The sequence below is a fragment of the Podarcis liolepis genome (assembly GCF_965112155.1).
Source record: "Podarcis liolepis genome assembly, chromosome: 12".
Classification (NCBI taxonomy): Eukaryota; Metazoa; Chordata; class Lepidosauria; order Squamata; family Lacertidae; genus Podarcis; species Podarcis liolepis.
The window spans coordinates 9,984,580-10,009,933 of NC_139563.1; the positions used below are offsets into that span (position 1 = coordinate 9,984,580).

Below are 25,354 nucleotides of genomic sequence, written 5' to 3' on the forward strand. Positions count from 1 at the left end.
CTAAGCCGCTAAGCCACTAATAGCCTTTTAGCTGCTAAGCCGCTAAGCCTTTAATAGCCGCTAAACCGCTAAACCGCTAAACCGCTAATAGCGCTAATCCGCTAAGCCGCTAATAGGGTTGCTTCGCAAGACGAAAAAACCGCTAGACGAAGAGACTCGCTGAACGGATTATTTTCGTCTTGCGAGGCACCACTGTACCTTCCCACACACATACAAACAAGCCCCACTGCAATCAGCTGAATGCAGCCAACCGAGCTCTGGGCTCTGGATACCAACAAAAACAAATAACTATATAAATAAAGGACCTATCCATGAGACGCTGACACAAAAACCACGCACAAACACTATACAGCAGAATGAAAAGATCATTGTGTGGCTATTCCCTCCCCCCCACAGGTGGAATAAATAAAGACAACGGACACAGCGATTTAGGTTTAATGGGCGAAATTGGCCACAACTTTATTGATTACAGGAAAGAAGGGTATTGGCTTTAGGCATTGGCCCCTAACCGACTATCCGGTCTAACCGGGAAGGGTTAAACACCAACAGGGGGAGCCACCCGAGATGCGTATCCCTAGGCGCTCCCCGAGGGGTTACCGCTCGGGGGCGCGCTTTAGGCCCTAGCCTCCGTAGGTTTCGGACGAGGCGTCGCCCCTCGGAGTCCTTTAACGAACTACCCTTCAAGCATTGGGGGAGGTGATGGCGTTCCTCCCCCCCAACCTCATCTGCATGACAATACCCCGGCCAATGCCTACCGCCAAAAACCAAGGGAGTTGTGACGATTTGCTACGAGGTAGGCGAAAAAACCAAGTGGCTCACAAAACCAGCCAATTAGCCAAATGGAAAAACTCCTACCAGGCCCCTTGCGGCGACCAGCCGAAGCCCATAGCAAGATCGGTGGCAAAACCTAAAGGGCGGGTGGGTGGGAAACCGTGTCGTCTCCCGGGCGAAAAGGGGTGAGCCAAGGGCTGCCCCGACCTTAAGTGGCCTTTCTAAGGCCCGCCCCTGCCGCCAGCCGATTGGCTGGCGCCAAGGGGATGTTAAATGGGGGAATCCCGGCGGCCTCCCGCGAGGCTGGCACCAGCCTCGCGAGGGCGAGTGTGGGTGGTGTCGTGATCCCGCAACCCCCCCTCCTCCTGACGATCGGAAGGGGCATTATCTCCCCAACCCTCTCCCTTCTATCTTCCCTCCCTATAATGCCTAGTACAATAGTGTCTCATACTGAATGTAAATGAACCGTGAAAAAGAAGAAAGTGAAGATGCTTTATGTACATTTCCTTGCTTATTTGTTTTCTTTCACACAAAAATGTTCCATAAAAACTAATTTAAGAAACACAGAAACATCTCTCACATTACTTCCTGAATGCCCAGAGCACCTGGGAACCCAGCAGGTTCTGTAAATCTCTGGAGGTGACCTGTTCTAATTGGTCCTCCACCATTTTGGATATAGCTAGCTGTATGTCTAGTCATGATTACCTTATTTCAGTAAGCAGAGTACCAGGGCACAAGTTCAGGTGTAGAACCGTGAGTAGTTCAACATGTGTCCTTTTATACATTGCCTACTGTGTCTCACAAGGTGTATCTAATTACATAGCATCCATTTATGCTTTTAAACAAATCAAACAGGGCAATGAAATATTCATGATAAATTAAGAATTGACATAATTAAGTCACAAACAAGGCGTTTCTTGTCTTTCTACTTTATTTCAGGAAAATGAAGACCCAAGTTTTGAAAATAATGTGTGGGCATATCTCTATTTTGTGGCTTTTATCATATTTGGATCGTTCTTCATGCTAAACCTCTTCATTGGAGTTGTTATTGACAATTTCAACCAACAAAGGAAAAAGATAAGTACTCACATGAGTTACAAAATATTTCACTCCCATAAAGATTGTATAATAGTTGGATAGAAATGGTGTTCAGTACAGTGTTGTAATAGACTGCAGCTGATCATGTCCAAGGCATTGTCAGTCCAAGGCCAAAATCAGAAAGAAAGTAATCCTCAGTACCACTTGTCCTGTTCAGGAGATATCAGACTACATTACATGGGAACCAGAACAGAATCATAGAATTGTAGAGTTGGAAGGGATCACGAGGGTCATATAGTCCAACCCTCTACAATGCAGGAATCTTTTGCTCAACGTGGGGCTCGAGCCCATGACTCCAAGATTAAGTGATTAAGAGTCTCATGTTTTGCTGACTGAGCTACCCCACAGTAGCTTGCCTGGCTGCCTCCAAGGTGCTCAGGATTGTGTACATGGTTCCGCCCCTCCCTATTTTATCCTGTGTGGTAGGTTAGTCTGAAAGATGGTGGCTATCTCAAGGTCACCCAGTGAGTTTCATGACTGAGTAAGGAGTGACACTTAAAAATGGATTTCCTTGTGACTGATTAGCAGAAAGCAAGAAAAATAGCTTTAGGAAGGAGTATTCATAGATCCTGAAAAAGAGGGTAAGGGGTATCCATCTAGAACATTGAAACTTCTGGTTCTCTCATTGTTTTGCCACAATTGTGATGCCCTACAATTCATGGCATGGAAAACTTGTGGAACTGTTTTCATTTCATCTAGACCTTATATTTTAGACAGTGGTGCTCATAGTTGGTGGTGGTGGTGGAAGCACCTTGAACCTGTTCAGTTTCTGTTAATTGGTTCTCGTGGGAAACTTGCAGATTCTAGCTTTACCAATTAACTCAAGCTGGTGTCAATTTACTCTTGGCAGAAAGCCCAGGTCTGCTTGACCTAGAAACTACTTACTTTGATTGGTTAACGACCAGCACTCAACTCTGTTATCTAGGGATTGCTAGCACAGTTTGGTGTGAGGTGTGTTAGGAGTAAAGTGCTGTGTATGGTTAAGAGAGAGAGAGAAAGAAAGAGAGGATTTATTTTGCTTTTATTTGTATGCAGAAACTCTGCTGGTTTTATTTTTCCTTTTAATAAATCCTGTAAATTGTTATTCTGAGTCTAGCTGACTAGTCATTACCGCCGCAACTAGCTTCTTCGCTGTGCAGGAAAACTCTGCTACGTTTGGGCTAAAGCCAGTAGGGCTATGCCTGACACTTCAAAGTTCCATGAGGTTATGGGCATTGTGCTGCCAGCCTGAGTTGTGGTGGTGTCAGCATCAACGGTGTTGGTTCCAGTAGTTCCAGAAGTTGTTCTCTGGCTGGTTCCTGACCGTGGTGAGCTGGTGACGCAGCGGACACAAGGACAACAGCTGCAGCGTGTGAGTGCTGGGTGCTGTGGTTCCTATTTTCTCTCTCGGTGGTCGTGAGTAGCTGGTTCCGGGTTCCAGGGACATCGCTCTCAAGATGGCCTCACAACCAGTTCAGATGGCTTTTGAGCGTCTGAATGACTCCAATTACTTGCTGTGGTCTGAACGCATGCAGGCAGTGCTGCAGAGGGATCGTCTCTGGCAAGTGGTGAGTAAGTTTCCTACGAAGCCTGATGATGAAGACCTCGATAAAGACCAAAGAGCAAGGGCCACAATTGTCTTGGGGCTGGAAGATTCCCAGTTGCCCTATGTGAGGGGAATCAAGACAGCTAGAGGTGTGTGGCAAGCACTTAAAGAACTCCATGTGCGTGAGACAGCGGTTTCCAAGCTGTTCATTCGCAAGGCATTGTACAAGGCAATGTTACAGCCTGGGGTTACAATGCAGGAACACCTACACAGTTTACAGTTAAAGTTTACTGCACTACAGGAAAGAGACTGTGCGTTAGACCAGCAGGAGAAGGTGGCTATTATTTTGAGTTCTCTCCCGGAAAGCTGGGATAATTTAGTCTTGTCTCTAGAAGGCATACCGGAGCATGATTTATCAGTCAGTTACGTTACTGGGCGTTTGATTGAAGAATGGCAGAAGAGGCAAGAAAGGTCGTTGGCTGCAGAGGCTTCTACTGGTGGGTGGTTTGGAAGGAGTTCTCATGCCGTGCCAGAGGTGACGCAAAAGCAGCGTACTGGTGAGGAGTCAGCGTTTGCTGTTAGGCGTTGTTTCCGATGTGGGTCTTCAGCGCATCTAAAACGACAATGTCCGGAGTTGGTCAAGTCTCAGTTACCGGTGCAGGAGCAGAGACGAGATCAGCAGCAGCAGCAGCGAAAAAAGAAATTCTTCAAACGAAAACAGTCGGCTCAGCTGGTGACCGGCGAGGTCAAGATTGCTGATGAGAAACAAGTGGTCTGGGTGGTCGATTCGGGAGCGTCTCGCCACATCGTGAATTCAGATGAATTGTTTGTTTCCAAGAACTCAGCACAGCGCAGCCAGGTGGCTCTAGCAGACGGAAGTACTTCCGAAGTGATTTCGGGGGGTGCAGTTTTTGTTCCTTGTCTTCGTGAATGCCTGCAAAATGTACTTTGTGTGCCGTCATTAAGGAGCAATCTGATGTCTGTAGATTGTTTGCTAAAAGCTGGGTTTAAAGTGCATTTTGAAGGAGACAGTTGCATTATTAAGAAGGCTGGTGAGATTTTAGGCACTGCTAAGTCAGAGGGAGGCTTGTTTTGGCTTAAAGCAGGATCTCAAGTTGCAGCAGTAGTCAGTAAATCTCAGCCTGCAGTGAATAACAAAGCTATACATGACAACTGTGTGCACTTATTGCATAGGAAAATGGGGCATGCTTGCTGGAAAAGTGTACTAAAAATGTCTGAATTGGCTGATGGGGGTAATTTAAAGAGTTGTAACAAGTACCTTGATTGTAATGTGTGTAAAAAGGTTAAAACCCACAGAGTCTCTTACCCCAGAAGTGACAGAGTTAGTGAGTCACCGCTACAGCTGGTTCACATGGACGTAATTGGTCCATTTGCTGTAAGCAGGGGTGGATCGCGCTTTTCATTAACAATTGTGGATGACGCCACGCGTTATTCTTGGGTTTTTCCCATGAAAAATAAGGGTGACGTGTTCACTAAGTTTAAAGGCTGGGTGGCATCTGTGGAAAGATTTCTGTCCATTAAACTCAAAAGGATTCAGACGGACAGAGGTGGCGAATTTATGTCAAATGCCTTTAAAGATTGGTTACAAAAGTGTGGCATTGGGCATAGAAAAACGAACGTTTTTTCCCCAGAGGAGAATGGCGTTGCAGAGCGGAAAAACAGATCTTTACAAGATATGATGTTTGCCATGCTTGATGATGCTGATTTGCCCATGTCTTATTGGGGGGAGAGCATGCTCACCGCGTGTTATCTCCAAAATAGGCTCTTTCATCAAACAATAGGTACAACCCCGTACTTTAAATTGTTTCAGAAAAAACCCAAAATTGACCATTTGCATGTGTTTGGATCAAAAGCCTGGGTATTAATTCCGAAACAAATGAGAAAGAAGGGAGATCCTAAGACCAAACAGTTAGTGTTTGTGGGTTACCAGGAGCTGGGAAAAGGTTTCCGCTTTGCTGAAGGGACAAATGGCATTGTGATCTCCAGGAATGCCAGTTTTTGTGAACATAGTGGCTGGGAGAGACTACATGCCAATACTGAGGTTTGGTTTGAACCTTCCCAGGAGCTCCATGACTCTGAAGGTAGACACAGAGAATCAGAGTCTGAGGGGAAGGAAAGTTCAGATAAGAGCTCTCAAGAAAGTGGAGTTAGCCAGAGACCAGTTGCTAAGCAACAAAAGAGAGGTCATAGTTCTGAGGAGGAAAGTGGGTCAGAAGAAAAATTTTCTCCCAGAAGATCTAAAAGACAAAACAAAGGAGTGCCTCCAGTGCGTTTTTCCCCAGATACTGCAAATGTGTTTAGTGTAAGTGCAGAGCCCAAGAGTTTTCAGGAGGTGTTAAAGTTACCAAAAGAGGAGGCAGAGCGCTGGAAACAGGCAATGGAGGAAGAGATGTCCTCTCTGAATGAGCACAAGGTTTTTACACCAGTAGCAGCGCCTGAGGGGGCAAAGATTGTAGGCTGCAGGTGGGTGTACAAACTTAAACCTCTGGTGACAGGAGAGTACAAATACAAAGCTCGTTTAGTGGCTCAAGGATATTCTCAGAGGCCTGGAAAAGATTATGACGAAATTTTTTCCCCTACTGCTAAGGGGGACAGTGTAAGGCTGATTCTAACGCTTGGAGCAAAGAGAAAACTCCTGTTAAACCATTTTGATATCCAGACTGCATATTTACATGCATCAATATCAGAAGACCTGTATCTAGCCGAACCGCCTGGTTATGAGACAGGTTCCAATAGAGTGTTGAAATTAAACAAAGCTCTATATGGTCTCAAACAGGCTGCAAGATCTTGGAACAAATGTTTCCATGAGGCCTTAGTGTCATTTGGTTTCAAGCAGAGTACAGCTGACAATTGTGTTTATGTACGTGGTACAGGCAGTGATCAAGAGTTTTGTCTGATTTATGTAGATGATGTATTGTATGCCTGCAAAACAGATAAACAAACTAAAAGGTTTGCCAAGCAATTGTCCAGTAAGTTCAAAGTGAAGGACTTAGGCCCGGTTAGGACATATCTAGGGTTGGAAGTGTGCTGGGCCCAAGATGGCAGCTGCCTAATTAGTCAGCAGAACAAAGTTAAACAACTACTGACTACATACAGGATGCAGGATTGCAAAGGGGCAGCGGTGCCTATGGATCCAGGTTTCATAAAAACACTTCACATAGATGAGAGTCCTGAATTTGAACATCCTGATGTATATCACTCTGTAATTGGAAGTTTATTGTATCTAGCACAGTGGTCCAGACCTGATATTAGCTATGCAGTAGGCATATTAAGTAGATTGGTCTCAAAACCCACACTAAATGCCTGGAAAGGGGTAAAACAAGTTCTGAGCTATCTCAAGCAGACAATTGGCTATATGTTACAATTAAATTCTTCCGAGGATGAAATGTTGAGTTGCTACTGTGATAGTGACTGGGGAAATTTGCCGGATAGAAAATCTGTCACAGGACTAGTCATAAGGGTCGGTGGAGCTTTAATCAGCTGGCGGTCACGCAAGCAAGACGTTGTAAGTGTGTCATCAACGGAATCAGAGTACGCCGCATTGAGTGAATTGTGCAACGAGGTGATTTATTTCAAGCATTTGTTGGCAGATTTAAATGTAAATTGTGGAGAACCAGTACAAGTTTACATTGATAATCAAGCTTGTATAACCTTAAGTAAAACAGAGGGTTTCAAATCGCGTTCCAAACATATCTCTGTAAAATACCAAAATGTACGTTGCTGTGTACAAGACAATGTAATCACCTGTACTTATGTATCAAGTGAAGAAAATGTAGCAGATGTGTTAACTAAACCATTGGCAAAGATAAAGAACAAGCGAATGTGCAAGGGTTTAGGTTTGCTGGAAAAATGATCTCCTACATAGGTGTATTTGGTGTTAATTGTTCAGCAGAATCTGTGAGGGGGTGTTCAGTTTCTGTTAATTGGTTCTCGTGGGAAACTTGCAGATTCTAGCTTCACCAATTAACTCAAGCTGGTGTCAATTTACTCTTGGCAGAAAGCCCAGGTCTGCTTGACCTAGAAACTACTTACTTTGATTGGTTAACGACCAGCACTCAACTCTGTTATCTAGGGATTGCTAGCACAGTTTGGTGTGAGGTGTGTTAGGAGTAAAGTGCTGTGTATGGTTAAGAGAGAGAGAGAAAGAAAGAGAGGATTTATTTTGCTTTTATTTGTATGCAGAAACTCTGCTGGTTTTATTTTTCCTTTTAATAAATCCTGTAAATTGTTATTCTGAGTCTAGCTGACTAGTCATTACCGCCGCAACTAGCTTCTTCGCTGTGCAGGAAAACTCTGCTACGTTTGGGCTAAAGCCAGTAGGGCTATGCCTGACACTTCAAAGTTCCATGAGAACCACCACTGATTTTGAAGGATATCCAGTCAGAGTCTTCACCCTGAGCCTCCATAACTGTGACTACAGATGGTAATGTAGTAAATAGCTTTACCAGCTTTAAATTTCCCGTAGTGCTAGAAAGTACTTAGTTGGATTTGCATAAAAGCTTGATATCTTCAGGCAGAAAGATGCATTTTGTATTCATGTCCTTATACCTAGGTGGAGAACTCATTTTTATGTCAGACGAACAAAAGAAATATTATAACGCATTAAAAAAACTTGGTAACAAGAAACCACTTAAGCCCGTTCCACGGCCGCAGGTAAGACAGCCACTAACAATAAGTGCATTTCCTTGTTTGGTTTTGGAATTAACTTGGAACTACCTTTCAAAATCTAGTATAACAAGTTATTTAGTGGTCAACATTTTGCCTTTTGCTTTCATAGTGAGAATTCTTTACTTATTTCAATAGGTTTACTCTGTGTAAGATGAAAGAAATTAAGCAAAATTAGAAAAATTATAGTAGTGAAGAAAATGCATTTTTAAACAAAGATCCATATAACTTGACTTGCTCTTGTAACAAGCATTATATCAGTGATTGCTGCCAGTTTTATTTTGTTTAAAAATGTGTTATGCAACCAAATAATTAACGCCGCCATCAAAATATAAACAGGAAAATCACATCAATTTTATCATTACGTTTGTCTGCTTGGCAAGCAATCCCCAGATTCCCAGCTTTTATTATTTTTTGAGGAAGTTTCAATGATTTTTAGAATCTGAGATATGAGGCACAATGTTCAGACACTATTCTTCTCAATTTTTATTAGCAATTTGACTGCTCCACCTTTTCAGTGTTTTGCTTCCTCACCCTCACCCCCTGAAAAAAAGTGGGAGAGATGTACTTGTGGGATGTGGATGTCAGCTTGTAGTTTTTCTGGTACTGGGGGCTGCTCTCTGTTGTTAGACAGTGTTTATGGAATCAATATTGTGTATGGGAAAGCAGTACTATGTGGACTTCACAGCCAAGACCAGCAGGACATAGCTGACTTCCCATGGTAAGCCTGAGGTCATCTGGGGTGGGGAGGAAGCAGCAGCAGTGATGGTACTCTTATTTTGTGTTATGTCATGTCCCCTGCCATGGCATGTTGTGTTATGCCACATTCTTATGGCAACCATTTTGTGACTGGTGCCCAAAAGGTGCCTGCTCGTCTGAAAAGGTTGTTGATTCCTGCAATAGCCCCTTTTCATATTAACCCACATGATCCAGATATGAGAGTCATAAGAAGAGAAAAGGACCAAACAAGGTGTTTAGTCCAGAATTCTAGCTTGTGCAATTCAATAAATAGTGAAATAATGCAAACTAGGGAACTATATTCTACATGTAAAACATGTATCTACATCTACAATTCTTCTTGCTTCCCCCCCCTTTTGCCACAGAACATGTACCAAGGACTTCTTTTTGACATTGTAAACAAGAAAGCATTTGATATTTTCATTATAAGTCTAATTTTATTGAATGTGGTGATCATGGCAGCAGAACATGAAGAAGAAGGGGAAGCTGTTAAGAGCCTTCTTGAAAATATAAATCTTGTATTTGTCGCTATCTTTACTGGAGAGTGCATCATCAAAATGTTGGCTTTGAGACTGTATTTCTTCAAAGACGGTTGGAATATATTTGATTTTGTGGTTGTGATTCTTTCAATACTTAGTAAGTAAAAAAAAAAGTTCATGTACATCAGGGTTATTTCTTGTCAGCAATAAGCAAATGCAAAAATGTGAGCTTGCACCAAGTCTGCATACCTAAGAAGTTGCCAATTGTATTAAATTATGGAGATCAAGGAATCTGTGTGGTTGCAAGAATGTCATGTGGTGCAGAATATGGTCTGAGAGATGGATGTCCAGATTGAGTAAATAGACATGCTCCATTTGCCGAATCCTCATGCTTGCTCATAGATCCAGGGCCTGCCTGCTCATGAGATGGGCTAATACAGGTGGCAGAACACCAAGAGATGTTGCCCCTACAGCATCCCAGATGCCACTTGTAGTGGTAGTGGCAGGAGATCTTGTGCACTCTGTGAGATCTTGCAAGAGCTCCATCACATCTCGCTGGAGCCAGCCATTGTTGTCCTCTAAACAGGCATTCACATAACAATTATTTTAGTGCAGCCTAAATATAGACCTAAATATTTAATTTTGGCTTAGCTTAAACTGGAAATAAAAATGCATTGTTGCTGAATTTTTCAAAAAATGAATTATTTTAATAGGTTCTGCAGCGGGACAACTTCGAAAAGCACTTGATTTCCCTCCTACAATCCTGAGAATAATTCGAGTAGCCCGTGTTAGTCGACTACTGAGACTTATCAGAGGAGCCAGAGGGCTTCGGACCCTCCTTTTTGCATTACTGATGTCCCTTCCTTCTCTCACCAACATTGGGCTTCTCCTTTTTCTGATCATGTTTATTTATGCTATTTTTGGTATGTCTAACTTTGCCTGTGCAAGTTGGCAAGGTGGGATTGACAACATTTTCAACTTCCAAACCTTTGGCAGCAGTATGCTTTGTCTCTTCCAAATAACAACATCTGCTGGCTGGCATGACCTTCTCAACCCAATGCTGAACACTGAGAACATCACTTGTGCTCCCAATTTAGGTGGAAATGGTCCCTGCGTAAACAGGAGTGTGGCAATTGCCTATTTTGTAAGCTACATCATTATATCTTTCCTCATTGTAGTTAACATGTACATTGCTGTCATCATAGAGAACTTGAATGTTGCCACGGAGGAAAGCACAGAACCTCTAGGCGACGATGATTTTGAAATTTTTTATGAGATTTGGGCAAAATTTGATCCTCGCGCAACCCAATTTATTTCTTACTTCGCACTTTCAGACTTTGCTGATGCTCTAGCAGAACCTTTACGCATACCCAAACCAAACCGGCAACAGCTGATGTTAATGGACCTTCCTATGGTAAACGGAAATAAAATCCACTGCTTGGATATTTTGTTTGCTTTTACCAAAAGGGTATTGGGAGAATATGGGGACATGGGTCCACTTGAGACCCAGATAGAAGAAAAGTATCCAGAGAAGATTGCCAATGAACCCATTATAACGACTCCCAAGCGAAAAGAGGAGGAATCTGCTGCCATTATCCAGAGGGCTTTCAGGATGTATCTCCTTCACCAAGCAGTGAAAGAAGTCTGTCAGGAAACCTGCAACAGCCCCCCCTTGGAACACATACAAAAGGAGGAAGGTGGATCTGCAGTCACACTTAGTGAAAACGAAGACAGTCAGTCAAGTAACTCCCACAGCCCATCTCCCGTATCTATTCCTCCATCTTACAGTAATGTCACAGGCACCACTAATGACATTATTCAAGTGAAGATCACAGACACTAGTGAACCCAAGTGATTTACAGTTCGCTATTTTTCTTGTCGCAATACAATTTTCCAGGAAGTGTAACACTACAAAAATATTTCCATCATTATAGCCACCTTTATTTAACACTTTTAACTGTGAAGCTTTCCCATTTGTGTATCCTCTTGATGCTCTTAGCAGGAATAAATATTGCAACTGGAAAGTCTTCAATAATAGTTAAAGGAGAAAAGATTTGTACATTTACTGCTTAGCTTTATTAACTGATTGGTTAGCATGTTATTTTGGTAGCTGTTGGGGCCACCATCAAAAAACATGAGCCATGGACTCCTCTTTATCTATGAATGCTTTGTGGTTACCCCCCCTTTATTCAAAAATACATTTTGGGACCAGGAAAGAGTCCAGTTGCCCAGAATAGTTTATCATGAGACGTGGGCCTTGTGGTGCAACATGGCTACAACAAGCTGTCAGATTCAGCTCCTTTGCAGAGAAGGACAAAAGCAAAGATGAACCCGTAGCCAGTAAACGCTGGTCTTCTAATTGTACAGACTGGCTAGTAAACCATACCTAGAGGTTTTTGTACAGATCAAGGAGCATCACCTGACTTGCTCTATTTTGTGACTGGTCTCTCCTGTTCATTATTTGGCCAGAGCTTGCTGATAGTGCACAGATTCAATCCCTGAATGACATCCTTCAGGTAACCAGTTCAAGATATGTTGTGGTTGTTTAAGACTGAGTTTTGTTTTAAAGAAGTATCAAGATAAGGCATGGTGAGTCAATCCATTTGAGTCTAAATTGATTCTTCTTGAATATATCATGGCTGCCCCTCCCATTACATGCCCACACATGGAAGTAATTTTTATACTATGTAACTGTTAAATTGTGTGTGGGAAATTATAATTCCTGCAAAACACTACAGCGATCACATATTTCTACTCATACAAGTCTGGCTGCATGTGTTCACACAATGTTTTAAAATAAGTGGGATTACTTACATCAATGTGATACATATGTACACACACTGCACAAGTAAGCAAATAAATGTACCTGCCTGATGTATATTATAAAATGATATTTCACAAACTATAGCAATTAAATAAAAACAATTGGATTTTCAGACTTGTTGGCTGTTCTTGGTGGAAAATGTAGGTGCTGGAAACTTTTGTTCATAAATGGATTCACGCAACATTGTCTGGGGCAAGGGGCAGGAGAATAGCAAGGTTACAGTGTCAGATTTCTGCAGAGCCCTGGGTGTACGTGAACTAGTTGGTCTGGAGACACAGACTTACAAGGGATATGGGGAAGCTGTCCATTTAGGGAAGACTGGCACTAATTCTGGAACACAACTGCTGAAACCATTGGAGAAGCTTTCCATACAGAAAATAAGGCAAGAAACAAGGAGCTGGATAAGACAGCGAGGCAACAACTGAAGGCTCTTGTAGTAGACCTTGCAGCCTGTATCAGCTGGCAAGTCCTGACAGTGGGGAAAAGTCTATTGCCTGGGAGAAATAACATCCATAGAGTGGCTCCCTCTTACAGCATGAGCATGTCCTTCATTTAATTCCGAAGTCCCTTATTAACTAACTGTACTGGTTTTGGAAGCAAAATGAAGCAAAATTCTCCAACTCTGATCTTTCTCCACCAGCAAGTAGACACTCCCTGTATCACTTCTGTGTCTGAATCCCAACCGTTTTCAAAGCACAGTCCCCACTAACGCTTCCATGGACTTTGGGGTGCTCCAGACCTGCTATATGTGGCCATATGCTTTTTTCCACCTTGCAAAAGTAGTTGTTGAACGCTTGGTTGTAAAAAGTGACAGCTGCACAACAGTCAAAGCACCTTTAGGTGGCAGTATCTTCTAATATTTTAAAACATTAAAAGCTTTTAGTGCCCAGCACACCCCACAATTTCCCAATTGCTGAAACAACGTTTTGGGAAACTTTTTGCTCCACCACTGATTTTGGTAGTGGTCTCTGCATTTATTTACTAAACTCGAAAAGTCCCCAAGAGGCAAATGTCCCCACTTCCCTCCTGAAGTTCCCTGCACTAGCTACACCCATTATTAAAAAAAATAAGACATATCTTCACTACCAAATTATGCAAATTTTATATCACTTGCATTTTAACTGCTTCTCTCAATGAATCCTGGGAAATGTAGTTGATGAAAGGTTGAAAATTCTTTGCTGGTTCCATAGTACCAGAATTTTGGTGGAAAGAGGGGATAACTAGTAAACATAGTAGAGTTCATGGATAAGTTATGAACTGAGAACTTCCTGGCCTATAGCATCTACATGTGACACAGGAAATCCATAATTCACATCTTCCAAAGCCAGTCTGTCGGGTCTAAGAATTTACATTCTACCCTTCTAAAAGCAGACCCCAGGAGTGCAACCTCCTAAAATCCTTTCTTTAGTTATGGTCATCTGTACCCCAAACAGCATGTTATCTGTAAATGTATGTCATGGCAGTCTGACAATTTGTTTCATGGGGCATGTGTGGTGAGCAGGAAGGTGCTTCAGGATGATTTGAAGCAGGAAAACTAGACAAGAAAAAACTACAGTCATCATATCCCACTATAATATTAGGAAACCTGAAACCATGTGGGCAGGCAGATCAGGGCTACAAGTCCTGGGGAAACAACTTTGCATTATCTCCCTTGGTTTCTGAGACAGCTTTCTTTAGAATTTAGATCAAGAGTATAAAAGTGTTAATTCTTCAAAGTTGTGTAGGGAGAAGGAGGAATCTTGTAGAAGAGGATGCATTGTGCATTCAAAAGCCATTTATTCTTCATAACACCTCTCTAGGAAATGGCATCAATTATTTTATATAAAGATGCCATATCAGTTACTTGTGCCTGTCTTCATTAAAACTCAAAGGGCCACAGACCCTTGAAGAGCTAATGAAATTTGCAGCATGTGGTTAATAAAATATACAGGGAACTCTACCATAACTCATATACTATGGTTTAGGACAGTGATTATTCATTGTGAAGATTGTTATCCAGCTACAGCTAAATGCAGCAATTAGAGATGGAATTTTTATTATTTATTGCTCTCCCTCCCCACCCCCAAGTATACTTTCTAGTTTATCTTAATATGCCATCAGCCAAGCACTATCTGCCCTTCTTAAAGATATGCTTCCCACCACAGAGGTGGATTTAGGGGGGTGCGACCAGTTTGGTCTCACTGGGTGCCCATAATATAATAATAATAATAATTTAGTATTTATAGCCCCCCCCATCCAGCTGGGTTACCCCAGCCACTCTGGGTGGCTTCCAACAGATTAAAAACAGAGTAAAACATTAAAAACTTCCCTAAACAGGGCTGACTTCAGATGTCTGCTAAATGTCAGATAGTTGTTTTTTTCCTTGACATCTGATGGAAAGGCATTCCACAGGGCGGGTGCCACTACTGAGAAGGCCTTGGTGCTAGAATTCCATTTAGAATGGAGAGCGAGAAGTGGGGAGAGGGGTGGTGTCACCAAATTTTGGCATTGCACAGGGTGCCACTGAAATCTGAGACCCCAAAGTATGCCAGCGCCCGCAACCTATTTCCTTATGAGTAACCCCTGTTTGACTCACTAACTCATTGCGACTTGTGCTTGTAACACTGTGTGCAATGCCTTGGGCGTAAGTGGAGTGAGATCCCAGACCCCCCCCCCTTTGATGCTATGGCATCAATCCATGTTGCCTGTGCCTTTTGAACTTACCCAGGAGTCAGGCTGGGAGATACACCTTGACAACATTTTATGCCAGCCTTCACCAGCCTGGTGAACCAACACTTTTTTTCAGAGTGGAAAGTTTTGTTTGAAAAGCGGTGCTCTTTTTGAAAAACAAAACCTCTCTTTTGCCGCAAAATCCCAAACCCATGCTCTTTTCTTGGCAAAACACTTGCCAGATGAGGGGGATGGGATCAGGCCGGGCACTTCACTGTGGCTTGCCTACTTTAGAGAGGATGCAGAGATGATGCATAATATTACACTGTGGATACAATGTCTACTTTAAAGGAGGCAATCAGAAGCAATATGCAGAGCGCAGTCCTTTCCCCCATCTCTCCATCTCTTGCCAAGAGGTTTGTGCTGCACAGAAATGAGCTGAACATTTGTTTCTGCCCTTTCCTGAAAGATTACTCAAAGGGGGGGGGGGTTTCAAACCATTTATTGAAAACGGGACTCCTGTTTCGGCACAGGCATAGAACATCTGCCTTTCCCCTGCCCTTTTAATTTATTTCATCGCATGTATGTAGCACTTGATTGTAAAAAACAACCAAACTCAAATCAGTTTAGAAAAAGAACTAAGCAATGAAATTACCAGTAAAAAAAGTTTTTAACACTGTAGATAGTTTTCACTCAGGTCCACGTATGCAAATAAGGGATCGAAAGTGACGTTCAGTGATTGGATAGTTACAGAAAATGGTTACTGTTGCGTTCTAGTGGAGCTCTATATAAGCAGGCTGACTGAACCCTTCAGTTCAGTTCTGTTCTGGCCTGTGAATAAACAAGAGCTGTTTGAAGAATCGCTATGTCGCCTGATGTGTTCACCCACAACAATCCTTGCCTAAACAAAAATGTTTTTAGCAGGCACTGAAAAAAGTACAGCGAAGGTGTCAGTGGGCAGGGAGTGCTGCTACACTAAAAGATTGATTTATTACAATTAGGTTTTACACAAAATAATTGGAAGCTCTCTTTCAATGTATCATAGCTGTGGCCTGTTTTACACACATACCTTCATATGATCTCTTGTTCTTTAAACGCCTGCTTCCCCTACTACTAGTATTATTATTATTAAGTAGCTTCTGTATGAACAGGAAACACATCTTTCTCTCCTGGAAGCCATTTGCACAAAGAAAATCAAGCCAGATCCTAAGATCCTCTCCCACAGATAAATGCCCAGGTCTTTGCATTTGGAACCTGCAAGCCTTTCCAGTAATCTGAGCATTTCATTGGCGCATGTTTGATTGTTCTGGAGTAATATTGTTTCAGTGGTACTTTTGTTCTTTGAGGGGGTTTTTCGGGGGGGGGGGCGTAAACCATCACAAATGGGCAGGAGAGGCAGGATATGAATGTTTTAAGTGACACCTGATGAATTTAAATGTGATTTTAGAAATATGCTTCAGAGGGTTGCTTGATGATTCTCTGTAATCTGCACCCAGCCACTCACATTGCCTTACGGTATCTCTACAGGATCCCTGATGCTTTTCTGACATGCAATAGATTGCTTTCCTTCTCTAAGAGAAGGAAAGATTCACCCCTCCTTGCTGCTTTCTGCTTAAGTAGGTGTTGAGCAAATTACCCCACACTATTCTAGCATGCATTAGGCCATTAAAGAGCTGAACATTCCTTTTGTAACCAAATGATTTCACCATGCATTTGTATTTGCCATTTCCTGTTACTCTTTAAAGTGAGTTCCTGTTACCCTGTACTTAAAATGGTTTATATGCAGATGTGTAACTTCTGTGAATGAACATAATGCATGTCTAAATCAATTCATTGGGGTAGTAGTAGTAGTAATAATAATAATAATAATAATAATAATAATAATAATAATAAGTGATCAAATCACGTTCTGTACATTAGTAATACTAAGAACAATTTCCATTTAAGATCTATTATCCTTTTTTGCAATCAGATTAATTTTTTTTTGGTCAAGTCAGCTTGATATTGCTTTCTTAATTTTGATTCTCAGAGCTCATTACTTGGGCCCGGTCTTATTCAACATCTTTATCAACAACTTGGATGATGGACTCAAGGGCATCCTGATCAAATTTGCAGATGACACCAAACTGGGAGGGGTGGCTAACACCCCAGAGGACAGGATCACACTTCAAAATGACCTTGACAGATTAGAGAACTGGGCAAAAACAAACAAGATGAATTTTAACAGGGAGAAATGTAAAGTATTGCACTTGGGCAAAAAAAATGAGAGGCACAAATACAAGATGGGTGACACCTGGCTTGAGAGCAGTACATGTGAAAAGGATCTAGGAGTCTTGGTTGACCACAAACTTGACATGAGCCAACAGTGTGACGCGGCAACTAAAAAAGCCAATGCAATTCTGGGCTGCATCAATAGGAGTATAGCATCTAGATCAAGGGAAGTAATAGTGCCACTGTATTCTGCTCTGGTCAGACCTCACCTGGAGTACTGTGTCCAGTTCTGGGCACCACAGTTCAAGAAGGACACTGACAAACTGGAACGTGTCCAGAGGAGGGCAACCAAAATGGTCAAAGGCCTGGAAACGATACCTTATGAGGAACGGCTAAGGGAGCTGGGCATGTTTAGCCTGGAGAAGAGGAGGTTAAGGGGTGATATGATAGCCATGTTCAAATATATAAAAGGATGTCACATAGAGGAGGGAGAAAGGTTGTTTTCTGCTGCTCCAGAGAAGCGGACACGGAGCAATGGATCCAAACTACAAGAAAGAAGATTCCACCTAAACATTAGGAAGAACTTCCTGACAGTAAGAGCTGTTTGACAGTGGAATTTGCTGCCAAGGAGTGTGGTGGAGTCTCCTGCTTTGGAGGTCTTTAAGCAGAGGCTTGACAACCATATGTCAGGAGTGCTCTGGTGGTGTTTCCTGCTTGGCAGGGGGTTGGACTCGATGGCCCTTGTGGTCTCTTCCAACTCTATGATTCTAACATAATTCAATTAAATCACCAAGTTGAGCAGAATAAAGAAGGGTACTGTTTTCGATGGATGGTAATGGAGAGCAAAATATGTCCCACAATTCATAATGTGTCTTATTTTAGGGAGTTTATTACTGCAGGTAGCTTGTCATTTTCTGATGAAACCAGTTAGCTTTGTAAAAAAAATAAAAAATAAAAATTCCACACCACTGTGATTGGTTATTGTTTCTCTTTTACCTTCCTCATCGTTGGAGAGGAAATAGGACCCCCATCCTCTACTCCCTTACTGGACGAAGAACCTGATAAATTGCTATATACAGTTACCTCCCAGTTATTCCAAGAAACTTCCCATGACATAGTTTATTGAAGTTAAGTAGACTAGAAGAAGTGAAGCAGAGAGACGTATCACATGCAGGTGTTTCCCACCTGTGGGGACCAGAAAACTGCCTGCTAAAAGAACAACTACAGATGCTGCTAAAACTTTTATAATCTCTGACACATTTACAGAGTCCTATGGGCGAGGAATCTATTCATTCATTCATTCATTCATTCAGCATCACTCCTAGTTTAGATGGGGGTGTCCTGCATTGATTTGGAAGTGGTTTCCATATTGGCCAGACCATCCTTTCTGCATGAACAAGACAAGTAGTACTTGCAATGCCATTATTTTGAGAGGCTCTTATGAGCCTGAATCATGATCCTCAGGATCCCCTGCAAACTTGCAGAGGATTCCGGGGGCATCCTTCCAGTTTGGGATGGACCAACTTATTTGAACATATCTTTGGAATGCATTTGCCAGTTGCCTGGCAACTCAACTCAGCCGTCAAGTGAAACTGTCAGCAGAGGCCCTTTGAGAAATTAAGAGACACGTGGGTTCTGACTGGGGACTTGCTGGATATAAGACTCATAGGAATATAAGAAGCTTCCTCAGAACATGGTGCAGCCAGGGGAGTGCAGGGGAGGTAGCTGCCACTCCTAAAACAGGTAAATAAATAAAAATACTTAACTAAATGACCATTTGTGTTGCAGATAACTCAGTCCCCCCACCCCCAACATAAATCCTGGCTACACCCATGCCTCAAACTGGCCTCTCTCTCTCTGGCATTTGTTTGCCACACCATAACGCAAAGTACTCTGAATGCTTCCATATCTTAAGCAAAAACCTAAGTTATTGAGAAGGACTGGGAGAACAAAAAGAGTATTCACCTGGCACTAAACAAACCACAACAAAAGGACCAGGCAAGACTCTTATAGAAGGAAATCCCATAACTGGGGTGCCAATACTGAAAAGGCCCTCTCCTTTTGTTTTGGCACGGGCACTCTGAGCACAGCCTCTGAAAAGGATCCTAAGGTTCAGGTACGTACGTGTGGGAGAAGGTAGTCTTTCAGGTAATCTGGTCCCAAGCTGCTTACAGGTTTAAAGGTGAAGACCAGCACTCTAACTTGGGCCCAGAAATGGAACGGAAGCAGTGCAGCTGACAAAAGCAGAAGTATAATATGGTCAAACTGCCCAACCCCATAGAATAATCTTACAGCCCTATTCTGGATCAAATGCAGTTCCTGGACTATTTTTTGAAGGCAGACCATACGCATATATTAAAATTGTGTAAAAATTGTGTATTGGCTATTCAGCATCTGACTATCTATCTGGCATCTACCTATTTTGGCTCTCTGGGGTCTCAGGCAAATGTCTGTCCCATCAACTCCTACATAATTCTTTTAACCAAGGATATAAGAAATTTAGCTCAGGACCTTCTGTCTGCACGGCTACATAGTCCACACCACACATTACATAGCAGAGATGTAATTTGGATGCCCCAGTGTTTAGCAAACCCTTAATTAGCTAGCAGCAGCAAAGCTAAGGAAGATGTGTCTTCAATCTTTTTCCCAAGTCATTTTTGCAATCAATTTGTGCCTTGTTGGTGTGATCCCCATAAACACCTTGGTCTGATCTAGAAGGCCTTTTCTTATGCTCTTACTTTTCTTGCGTTTGCATCTGAGAAACCCTGCACTTTCAGAAACATCTGGAAAGGCTTTATCTCTGATAGAACTCCATAGCTTCCTTCGTACGGGTTTTGCTGTAAATAGCTGTGCATTAGTTTTAATGAGCACTGCTCTTTGCAAGCAGTAAGCATATATACAATACTGAAAGGTTTCCCATCTTTAAGAATTAATTCCTCTATCAAATGTCCATTACCATCCATTCAGTATTTACTTTGTCCATTTCGTTTAAGCTGCTCTCTGTGCCATATCTACCCCCAAAGGGGATTGCTTAGCCTTTTAGAGTCATTTCTCTGTTCCTGCATTCTGCAAACTCAACCCAAAATGTCTTACTCTCTCTTTTTGTTGGAGTGGTAGAGGACAACAGTTGGCTCATCTTTGTTGTCCAAAGATCAGCATTATTAATATTTGTAGTTCACTGTTCTCAGATATGTGCTCCTCAGGTTTACCCAGATTGCCTCCTTCAATATGTGTCTACTTGTACTCTCATTTCATCAGTGGACTCCCTGCTCTGTAAATTCTGCCATCTAACATTTGGCACAGAGCATGCAAGACAGGACTTTTTTTGGCTGTGGCACCTCAATTGTGGAATGCACTGCCTCTGAGCCTCACTTGGCTCTATCACTGTTTGACTTGTGAATGGTGAAAATATGCAAGGCTTTGGGGAAATTATTGTAAATTGGAAACTATACAGCCTGCTGTTCTTCTTTTTCCTGCTCGCCACCTTATTACTGTGGTTCTTCAATACTCTCATTGCAATATGACACCACGCTATCATACCTTCATTTTTACACTTTGAAAGTTACTTCTGTTCAGGCCGTGATTGCTGTGCTAAACCTTCACTCAATTCCATACACAAAACCCCCATAAGAATGCCAGTATCTGGCATCAATTGGAAGTATGGAGGGGATGGTTACACCACAAAGAAGCAAATCTAATTGAGCACATTGCCAGCACTATAGTGCAACAAAAGCAGGACCAAAAAAACCATCGCCACCCAACTCCTGGCACCGATTGCTAATGAAGCAGTACAACTGCCCTGAAACATTTGCAAGTATTGAATGCAGGCAGGGCCAGCCCAATACATTTTGGCACCTGAGGCAAATGACAAAATGCCCCCCCCCTCTGCCGGGGAAGGGTGAGTGAAGATCTACGTCAGGGAGCAGGGGAAGAATAAAGAGCTACATTGGGATCTGCTTCCCCTGGGCTTCTGCGGCTTGAGGTGGTCGTCCCACCTTGCTTCATGGGAGAGCCAGTCCTGAATGTAGGATCACATATAAGCACCCTAAGAATACCAACAACACAAATAATCACGAAAGCACAATAAAAAGGATGTATAGAGGGACCCTTAATGTTTCTTCCATTGACTATTACATGTGCACCTTGTTCTTCCTCCCTAAGAACTCAGCACAACATACAGGGATTGTTCTATTATACCTTATAATAACAACCTTGTGAAAGTCACTACAGTGGTACCTCAGGTTAAGTACTTAATTCGTTCCGGAGGTCCGTTCTTAACCTGAAACTGTTCTTAACCTGAAGCACCACTTTAGCTAATGGGACCTTCCGCTGCTGCCGCGCCGGAGCACAATTTCTGTTCTCATCCTGAAGCAAAGTTCTTAACCCAAGGTACTATTTATGGGTTCGCGGAGTCTGTAACCTGAAGCGTATGTAACCCGAGGTACCACTGTACATCATTTTTGATTGGGGATTTCAACCTGGGCTACCCTAGTCCAAATCTAACCACCATATTGGCTATCCAGTCATCCAGTTCTCTGCATTGTTGCTACCCATTTGGAACACTGGGTAGTGTTTTTCTTCAGGGACTGAATTAGAGGAGGAGTCACCCAAAGAGTGCTGAGCCACACACCCCTCTGAACCATAGTTTTCTCTCATCTTTGTACTGAGCTGCAAACTCATGGGGTAACTGCAATGAGAAGCCAATTTTATGCAGGAGAGAAAAATCCACAGAGAATTTCTCCAAAGAAGTCTTTAGACCTGTCCCTTATTCAAAGTCCTATATTCATTATTCCTTTTCCTCAAGTCAAAAACACTTGCAGAGATAATTATCCAGCCAATCATGCAATCAATGCACCATCAGGCAATTGCCCAGTTTGTCATTACCTGATTATAATCACTTTCCAAGTATGGATGCAGGAACAATTAACAGCCAGTTTTCTTCCAAAGTCTCAATTCCCAAACATGCAGACAAAAATAGTCCCATGGAGTACTCCTTGTTGTAGCAACATAAGCCATAGCAAACTGGCAGTGCAATCATGAGAACAGCATCAGTCTGCATGCTTGTGTGTCGGAATTGAAACACACAAAGCTTCATTCTGCTATTAATCTTTCAGGCTGAATACTTTAATCTAAGTGCCAGAATTTTAGGGTTCTAGATTCAGGTAGGTAGCCGTGTTGGTCTGACACAGTCGAAATATATAAGGAAATAAAAAAAAGTCCAGTAGCACCTTAGAGACCAACTAGGTTTGTTCTTGGTATAAGCTTTCGTGTGCATGTATAAACTAGAAAGCTTATACCAAGAAGAAACTTAGTTGGTCTCTAAGGTGCTACTGGATAATTTTTTTAGAAGTTCTGGGGTCAGTTCCAATAAGCAATTGCTTATTTGTGATCTTGGTCATCTAGCACACAATCTGCAACGAAAAATGCTTGAGTTCATTTGCAGCTTTCTAGTTTAGGAAAACAAGATTAGTAAAGGGATGTGACAGTGGTTTATAAAATGGTGTGGAAGAGAAACGAGATAGGGAAAAGTGTATCTTCCTCTCTCATAATGCTAGAAGTTGGGGCCATCTGATGAAACTGAATGATAAAGGATTCAGGACATACAAAAGAAGTACTTCTTGCACACAGGACATAGCTAAATTGTGGAATAGATGCACAGATTCAAAGGCCGGTCAAGTTATTTTGACACCTAAGGCAGAAAATCCCACAAGTACCTCTCCCCTTCCTGACACGAAATGTATGACAATCATAAACGAAGCAACTAATAATTTACTACCTCTTTAATTACACCACAAAAACAAGTGCATGGAGAAACCTTCCCCCTACACCTAATTAGGGCTGGCTCAGACAAGGCAGCTTCTTATGTCCAGGCACACTGTAGGACGTTACCACTTGGAACTATTCTTCTGTAGCCACCCAGAAGTCAGATTAAAAATTTGGGTAGCTAGAACCATACCTTGAAAGGGAGCAAACTGAGTTTGGCCAAGGAGTCATTTGATTGGTCTGAATGTGCTGCCTCTTCTAGGTGCTCTTAATTTGACATTAAAAAATGGGAGCGCCTGATCACCTCATCTGTCTCCTGAGAAATGTCTATGTGGGACAAGAAGCTACAGTTAGAACTGGATATGGAACAACTGATTGGTTCAAAATTGGGAAAGGAGTACGACAAGGCTATATATTGTCTCCCTGCTTATTTAACTTATATGCAGAATTCATCATGCGAAAGGCTGGGCTGGATGAGTCCCAAGCCGGAATTAAGATCGCCAGAAGAAATATCAACAACCTCAGATATGCAGATGACACAACCTTGATGGCAGAAAGTGAGGAGGAATTAAAGAACCTTTTAATGAGAATGAAAGAGGAGAGCGCAAAATATGGTCTGAAGCTCAACATCAAAAAAACGAAGATCATGCCACCTGGTCCCATCACCTCCTGGCAAACAGAAGGGGAAGAAATGGAGGCAGTGAGAGGTTTTACTTTCTTGGGCTCCATGATCACTGCAGATGGAGACAGCAGTCACGAAATTAAAAGACGCCTGCTTCTTGGGAGAAAAGAGATGGCAAACCTAGACAGCATCTTAAAAAGCAGAGACATCACCTTGCCAACAAAGGTCCGTATGGTTAAAGGTATGGTTTTCCCAGTAGTGATGTATGGAAGTGAGAGCTGGACCATAAAGAAGGCTGATTGCTGAAGAATGGATGCTTTTGAATTATGGTGCTGGAGGAGACTCTTGAGAGTCCCATGGACTGCAAGAAGATCAAACCTCTCCATTCTGAAGGAAATCAGCCCTGAGTGCTCACTGGAAGGACAGATCCTGAAGCTGAGGCTCCAATACTTTGGCCACCTCATGAGAAGAGAAGACTCCCTGGAAAATACCCTGATGTTGGAAAAGATGGAGGGCACAAGGAGAAGGGAACGACAGAGGCCGAGATGGTTGGACAGTGTTCTCGAAGCTATCAGCATGAGTTTGACCAAACTGCGGGAGGCAGTGGAAGACAGGAGTGCCTGGCATGCTCTGGTCCATGGGGTCACGAAGAGTCAGACACGACTAAACGACTAAGCAACAACAAGCCAAGACAGTGATGCCAAGTGGCTGAGTAAATCTAGCTCAATGCCGTGTGGATTAATTCAGCAGCATGGTCGAGGTTTCCCCAAAGCTTTCCTGGAGCGTCAGTCCAATCTACCCTACAACAATACCTGTAGAGAAAGTGTGGTACAGTGGCCAAAGTGTTGGACTTTGACTGCAGAGAACAGGGTTCAAATTTCTGCTAGTCTTTGAAGCTGGCTAACCTTGAATAACCCACTGTCTCTCAGCTTCACCTCCTTCACAGGGCAGTCATGAAAATAGGATGAGACAAGTCGGGGTACCTCTCACCTCTTTGGAAAGCCAGGAGTCAGATGTGAAAAACATATCCAGAAGTATTTCTTCATAGCACCATTTACCATTATTGATAGTGGGGTGGCCCCATGCATGCATGATGCCCAGAGCAACTGCCCCATTGTCCCTCCCAAAGAGACTGGGCTTCATCTTCAACCACAATGAACCCTAAGCAAATGCAACCAGTTCAATATTTTCACTCCCATTCTCCTTTTTCCTCTTCACCCCATATTATTAGAATTTAGACCCACATTATCCCGTAAAGCGCCATGCATAGCGATGGTGAAGACTCATTTGCCCAGTCAAGGATCCTAGAGTCTTATCTAAAGTGGTTGATGATGCAGTTTAGTATCCCAGCTCAATCATCCTTCCTTGAGTGTTTGCTGACCTGAATAATGAATCTCAAGGCTTTGTGATCCCATTTCTTCTCCTCACATCCCCAGATTACTGTGTACTTGCTATGAAACTGTAAGTTTTGTTCAACTTTGACAAATGGCCAATTCGTACAACTGGTTAGCGTTTTCCCCTTATCCGCTAGATGTTCCACGGTCCACACTGCCATGCTTAGTTTTCTTTAGAGGAGAGAGTACAGTGGAGATGTAAGGAGTTAGCAAGAACAAACTTTCTAAGGCACATAATCTTTCTGATCTTTGGTTCTCCTTTTCTTGAACGTTGACACCTTGCACTGTCGTCTTTTCTCTTCTTGCACCCTGGTTCACCAATGGAAGGGAGTCCAGTACAAGATATTGTGAATTACCTAGTATGAATTTGCTTTGTTAAATTCATTTAACATGGTAGGTGGGTGATATAAAGAGATTTTTTTGTGGCTCTTGTGCATGCCTGCATGACTTTCTTTTGTTACCTGTTTAATTTTGTTACCTGTTACCTGGGAGCCAGTGTGGTGTAGTGGTTAAGAGCAGTGGACTCGTAATCTGGGGAACCGGGGTTCGCGTCTCCGCTCCTCCACATGCAGCTGCTGGGTGACCTTGGGTCAG

The 25,354-nt window shown here is 42.6% G+C and overlaps 1 protein-coding gene and 2 long non-coding RNA genes across 5 annotated transcripts in view; 1 reads left to right on the forward strand and 2 right to left on the reverse strand.

Annotated features, from left to right (window-relative positions):
- The window catches only part of LOC310689213 (sodium channel protein type 5 subunit alpha-like), a 59,639-nt gene extending 47,406 nt beyond the window's left edge, over window positions 1-12,233 (forward strand). For all 3 annotated transcript variants that reach the window (XM_083466585.1, XM_083466586.1, XM_083466587.1), the window contains 4 exons: window positions 1,711-1,852; window positions 7,968-8,068; window positions 9,184-9,454; window positions 10,011-12,233. In XM_083466585.1, the coding sequence (XP_083322711.1) occupies window positions 1,711-1,852; window positions 7,968-8,068; window positions 9,184-9,454; window positions 10,011-11,152 (1,656 nt within the window). In that variant the 3' untranslated portion in view covers window positions 11,153-12,233. The remainder of the gene's footprint in view (window positions 1-1,710; window positions 1,853-7,967; window positions 8,069-9,183; window positions 9,455-10,010) is intronic.
- LOC310689566 overlaps window positions 1-25,354 on the reverse strand; it is a 43,055-nt gene that overhangs the window by 4,129 nt on the left and 13,572 nt on the right. The window lies entirely within an intron of this gene.
- Window positions 1,685-7,970, reverse strand: LOC310689550. The gene is made up of 2 exons (XR_014517478.1): window positions 7,770-7,970; window positions 1,685-2,627 (listed from the first exon to the last, which is right to left on the reverse strand). It is a non-coding gene; the product is annotated as an uncharacterized lncRNA (long non-coding RNA).